The 6,339-nt window shown below is 46.4% G+C and overlaps 1 protein-coding gene across 8 annotated transcripts in view; it reads right to left on the bottom strand.

The window, feature by feature from the left end:
• Window positions 1–5,978, bottom strand: part of UBASH3B (ubiquitin associated and SH3 domain containing B) — a 47,808-nt gene extending 41,830 nt beyond the window's left edge. For 4 of the 8 annotated variants that reach the window (XM_085859860.1, XM_085859856.1, XM_085859859.1 and 1 more), the window contains exons 1-7: window positions 5,877–5,978; window positions 3,066–3,174; window positions 2,042–2,095; window positions 1,666–1,840; window positions 1,249–1,447; window positions 1,000–1,169; window positions 746–844 (exon numbers count right to left, since the gene is read on the bottom strand). In XM_085859860.1, coding sequence (XP_085715986.1) covers window positions 746–844; window positions 1,000–1,169; window positions 1,249–1,447; window positions 1,666–1,840; window positions 2,042–2,095; window positions 3,066–3,174; window positions 5,877–5,952 — 882 coding nt within the window. In that variant the 5' untranslated portion in view covers window positions 5,953–5,978. The other 4 variants (XM_085859862.1, XM_085859858.1, XM_085859857.1 and 1 more) reach the window with 4 other exon arrangements.
• Between the last annotated feature and the right edge of the window lie 361 nt (window positions 5,979–6,339).

The raw sequence follows: 6,339 nt of genomic DNA on the forward strand, positions 1-6,339 counted from the left end.
TGATCAATGAGGCTCCACGAGGTGAGATCTTGCATGGAGCCCCAGACCGAAGGAGATTGACTTATCTTGAACTTCTTCCATTTTCTAATAATTGCGCCAACAGTTGTTTTCTTCTCACAAAGCTGCTTGCCGATTGTCCTGCAGCCCATCCCAGCCTTGTGCAAGTCTACAATTTTGTCCCTGATGTCCTGAGACAGCTCTCTGGTCTTGCCCATTGTGGAGAGGTTGGAGTCTGATTGATTGAGTGTGGACAGCTGTCTTTTATGCAGACGAGTTCAAACAGGTGCAGTTAATACAGGTAATGAGTGGAGAATGGGAGGGCTTCTTAAAGACAAAACTAACAGGTCTGTGAGAGCCGGAATTCTTACTGGTTGGTAGGTGATCAAATACTTATTTCATGCAATAAAATGCAAATTAATTATTTAAAAAATCATACAATGTGATTTTCAGGATCTTTGTTTTAGATTCCATCTTTCACAGTTGAAGTGTACCTATGATAAAAATTACAGACCTCTACGTGCTTTGTAAGTGGGAAAACCTGCAAAATTGGCAGTGTATCAAATACTTGTTCTCCCCACTGTATATATAGATTCCACTTTATCGAGCATTAATGCATCTTTGAGGGCAGTGAAAATAAGAAAATAAAGACATAATAAAAAGACCTCATGAAGCATTGATCTTGGACCTGAGCCCAAAAGCCTTTTATAATATCAGTGCAAATCTGGTGGAAGAGTTGCGATCGCACCTCGGTGGAGTTTCCAGGTGAGATGAAGATGAAGTCTCCGGGTATGAGTTCTAACTCGTCATCGTTTTGTGGGTAGTAAGAATAGAGTACCCGTTGGGTCTGCAAGAGACGGACAAAAGGCTGGGTATGGTGCTCACGGGTCTATGCCAAGTGCTCACAACCGGGTGTTTATGTCTGGTTGCTGGATGTTCTTTAGTAGGTGTTTTGTGCTTGCGTTGGGGTGTTCCTGCTCGGATGTACCCCAGGAGCCTGACCTCCTGCCCGGCGTATCTGAGGTCACGCGAGTACAACCGTAGGTGCCATGCAGCCGGCAGAGATGGGTCGAGACATCGAGCCAAACGTTCCGCCTGAGCTCTCTCCGTACTCTGCAACTGGTACGCCAGAGTGAGGTGCAGTTGTTTCCTGTGCGGTTCTACCTGCACGTCTAAAGAGAATCGATGATAAGTAACCAGGAAATTGAGAAACGGCGATAAAAAGATAACGATGCACAAGTGGACAAAAACCTGCAATTCCAGTGGCCGTCGTGGTGAACTCTCCCGCGAGGGATCGGAGGACATCCGCCTGGTCATCCCGCACGAACAGGCCGAGGAATGCGGCCGCAGTCACGAGGCGAAGGGAAAGTGCCTGGGGGAAGCTCGGTTGCAGACGCTCTGCCAGGGTGCCTAAGCTGGACAGTAAAGGACTGACTGCCTCATCTGGGCACTGGAGTGAAGAAAATGGGAGAGATACGAATAATTATTTAGGCAGACAGTCCACTTGGTTGAGTGGATGAGAGTGGGCTTGCACTGTACAAGGCAATGATGAACGAGTTGTACATGACTTATGGAAGAAGTGAAACGAGTTCTTAGAGGCAGAAGGATCACGAGACTTAAACAAGCTTGCAGCAATGCTTGGGGTTAGGGTTGCCTGGAGTGACGTACAGGAAAGAACTGACAGAGTGTGATGTGAGGAGGAATTGCAAGAGCGGGATTTGAAGGACAGGATCTCCAGAAATCCATCAGGTTCTCCTCCAAAGGTCCGGACGGACACAGATAAAGGACAAATTCCCGAGGCAGAGGGGCATCCAAAGAGGGGTCGGACAAGTGTGAGAATAGCCTAGAACAAATGCAGGTTGGGAGAGGTGAGAAGATGAAGAAAATGTTATTTTTTGCCAACTTGTATCCATTCTTCAAAAAAAAAACAACCAAAGAATGAAAGAGATGTGTATGCTTTTGTAACTGTGATAATCATAATAATTACAAACGTACACAAGATGGTGTCAAATGATGATGGGATTGGAGACTATTGGACACGTACCATTCGCATGCCTCTTCCACCCCCTTCTCAGCTGTGGATACCAAGGCTTTTAACCTGAAAGAGTGGGATCAACAGAACACGGGATCATTCCACACAAACAGTCAAAACATTCCAGCAGAAAACAACTATCCACCATTGGCTCATGAGGGAAGCATCTCAGCTCATGGAAACTGACTCATCCAAACTTTATACACACACAGGTGCTCAATGAATGAATAATTAATTCATTATGTGCAGATAAAAGAAGTCAGTCTTGTTCAATTGAAAAATTGCGTGAATGACAATTAAACGGAAGGAAAAACAAGAACAACGAGAGGGGGAGCACTCGGGAGAGTGCAAAACCTCCGCCGCCAATACTGCTGGGTCACTCAAGTGAACCTTATATCTTATTCATTAAATATGATGTCAACAGTGCTGACAGTTATAGTTCTTTTCTCCAACATTTTTTTTTTTGGGGGGGGGGGGTTGGAAATCACTTAAAACATGTAGAAATGCAAAAAAAAATTCTCTTTTTGTGGGGGGGGGGGTTAACAATTTTTTTGGGGGGTAACAATTTTTTGCGGGGGGTTGGAAATCGCTTAAAACATGGAGAAATGGAAAAAAATTTCTCTATTTTTTTTTTGGGGGGGGTAACAATTTTTGGGGGTGGGGTTGGAAATCACTTAAAACATGTAGAAATGCAAAAAAAAAATTTCTCTATTTGGGGGGGGGTAACAATTTTTGGGGGGGTTGGAAATCACTTAAAACATGTAGAAATGCAAAAAAAAAAAATTCTCCAACAATTTTTTTTTGGGGGGGGGGGGACCAAGTCCAAAATCTAATGGCATGATCCTTGGACCATACCTAACCCCCCCCCCCACCAATTTTCGGCGAAATCCGTCGAGGAGTTTTTCTGTAATACTGTTCACAAACAAACAAACAAACAAACAGAAAGGGGTGAAAACAGTAACCTCCATCCATCTTCAAAGATGGCGGAGGTTAAAAAGAGGGATAGACGATGACAAAGGCAGCATCTGTATCTCACGCTCGAGAGCGAGGAAAGCCCATTGCGAGCAGGGTTTCCAGTGCACTGCAAGTCCTCGGTCGTCGCATGACTCTCGCGTACAGTGGTTCATCGGTTTGTGTTCCCATCTCTGCAAACACAAGCACACACACCAACCTTAGACACACACACCAACATGACAGACACACACACACACCAACACAAACCAACCTTACACACACACACACACACACACACACACACCAACCTTACACAAACACACACACACACCCACACACACCACATACCAACCCAAGATACACACCCCAGCCTTACACACACACACACACACACACACACACACACACACACACACACACACCAACCCAAGATACACACACACACACACACACACACACACACACACACACACACACACACACACACCAACCCAAGATACACACCAGTCTTACACACATACCAACCCAAGATACACACACACACACCACACACACACACATACCAACCCAAGATACACACACACACACCAACCCAAGATACACACACACACACACACACACACACACACACACACACACACACACACACACACACACCAACCCAAGATACACACACACACACACACACACACACACCAACCCAAGATACACACCAACCTTACATACACACACACCAGCCTTACAGACACACACCAGCCTTACACACACATACACCAGCCTTACACACACACACACACACAAACCAGCCATACACACATACGAACCTTACACACACACCAGCCTTACACACACATACCAACCTTACACACACATACCAACCCCAGATACACACACACACCAACCTTACACACACATACCAGCCTTACACACACATACCAACCCAAGATACACACACACACACACCAGCCATACACACACATACCAACCCAAGATACACACACACACACCAGCCTTACACACACCAACCAAAGATACACACACAAACCAGCCTTACACACACCAACCTTACACACACACACATACCAACCCAAGATACACACACACCAGCCTTACACACACCAACCTTACACACACACACACATACCAACCCAAGATACACACACACCAGCCTTACACACACACACACACACACACACACACCAACCCAAGATACACACACACCAGCCTTACACACACCAACCCAAGATACACACACACACACCAACCCAAGATACACACCAGCCTTACACACACACACACATACCAACCCAAGATACACACACACCACCCTTACACACACACATATCAACCCAAGATACACACACACACACACACACACACACACACACACACACACACACACACACACACACACACACACACACACACACACACCAACCCAAGATACACACACACACACACCAACCCAAGATACACACCAGCCTTACACACACATACCAACCCAAGATACACACAAACACACCAGTCTTAGACACACCAACCTTACACACACATACCAACCCAAGATACACACACACACCAGCCTTACACACACCAACCTTACAGACACACCAGCCTTACACACATACACCAGCCATACACACACATACCAACCAAAGATACACACACACACATACGAACCTTACACACACACACACCAGCCTTACACACACATACCAACCCCAGATACACACACGCACCAACCTTATACACACATACACACACACACACACACACACACACACACACACACACACACACACACACACACACACACACACACACATATCAACCCAAGATACACACACACACACACACACACACACACACACACACCAACCTTGCACACACATACCAACCCAAGATACACACATACCAACCCAAGATACACACACCAACCTTACACACACACACATACCAACCCAAGATACACACACACACACACACACCAACCTTACACACACATACCAACCCAAGATAGACACACCAGCCTTACACACACACACATACCAACCCAAGATACACACACACACACACACACACACACACACACACACACACACACACACCAACCCAAGATACACACCAACCCAAGATACACACCAACCTTACACACATACCAACCCAAGATACACACACACACCAGCCTTACAGACACACACCAGCCTTACACACACACATACACCAGCCTTACACACATACCAACCAAAGATACACACACACACAAACCAGCCATACACACATACGAACCTTACACACACACCAGCCTTACACACACACACCAACCTTACACACACATACCAGCCTTACACACATACCAACCCAAGATACACACACACACCAGCCATACACACATACCAGCCTTACACACACATACCAACCCAAGATACACACACACACACACACACACACACACACACACCAACCCAAGATACACACACACACACACACACACACACACACACACACACACACACACACACACACACACACACACACACACACACACACCAACCCAAGATAGAGACACACACCTCGTTTTCGTTTCACACACCGTTGCCCTTCCCGTCCTCTCCCACTAATGTTCCTCCAGACCCGACACACTTCAACCCCCGAGCCCGAGCCCCCAATTAATTACTTCCTTTTCCCATTTTTCACTCACGAAACCAATGAACGTTTCATCCCTTCACAATGCAAGGCAAATGATCCTTTCACCAAATCCCTTATTTTTCCTTTTTTACTTCTCGTCTTTTACTCATCGTTTATTTCTGTTTACCTCGTTTTACCGTTTTACCCGAGACCTCTTTCTTCCTCTTCCTCTTCCCATCCCTCCCCCTCTCTCTGTTCCCCTCACCTTCAACTCTTTTTCTCTGAGCACCACTCGGCGCTGCTCGACTCACGCGCTGCTCCAATTGGCCAACGAAACGCATGACGTCACGCGCATTACCCCCGGCCTCATGACGTCACACACATAAATCAAATTGGCGAGCCCCTTCCTCATTTATTCAGCATTCATAAACATGAACATTACATTTATTACGAAACCTGCATTTCCTTCCAGCATTGATGATGCATTTGTTTCTCCCTGGATCAGACATTGTTCGTTCAACTTCGAGGCAGGAAGTTCAAACGCCATTTGCTAACCGTGACGTTGCACGGTGGTGGTGCAGCACCCAGGAGTACCCCATCACGCCGCACGGACGAGCTTCTGGCGGACCGCGTGGTCGATTCGAGAACAATTAATTACACGTCGTCAACCAGTTTCCCGTTAATCTGGCCGCTCCACCTTCCTGTGGACGAATCGTGCACTCGGGAGA

This window comes from Eptatretus burgeri, chromosome 16 (genome assembly GCF_056783735.1).
Source record: "Eptatretus burgeri isolate ZD-2024b chromosome 16, Ebu_testis_v1, whole genome shotgun sequence".
NCBI classification, from domain to species: domain Eukaryota; kingdom Metazoa; phylum Chordata; class Myxini; order Myxiniformes; family Myxinidae; genus Eptatretus; species Eptatretus burgeri.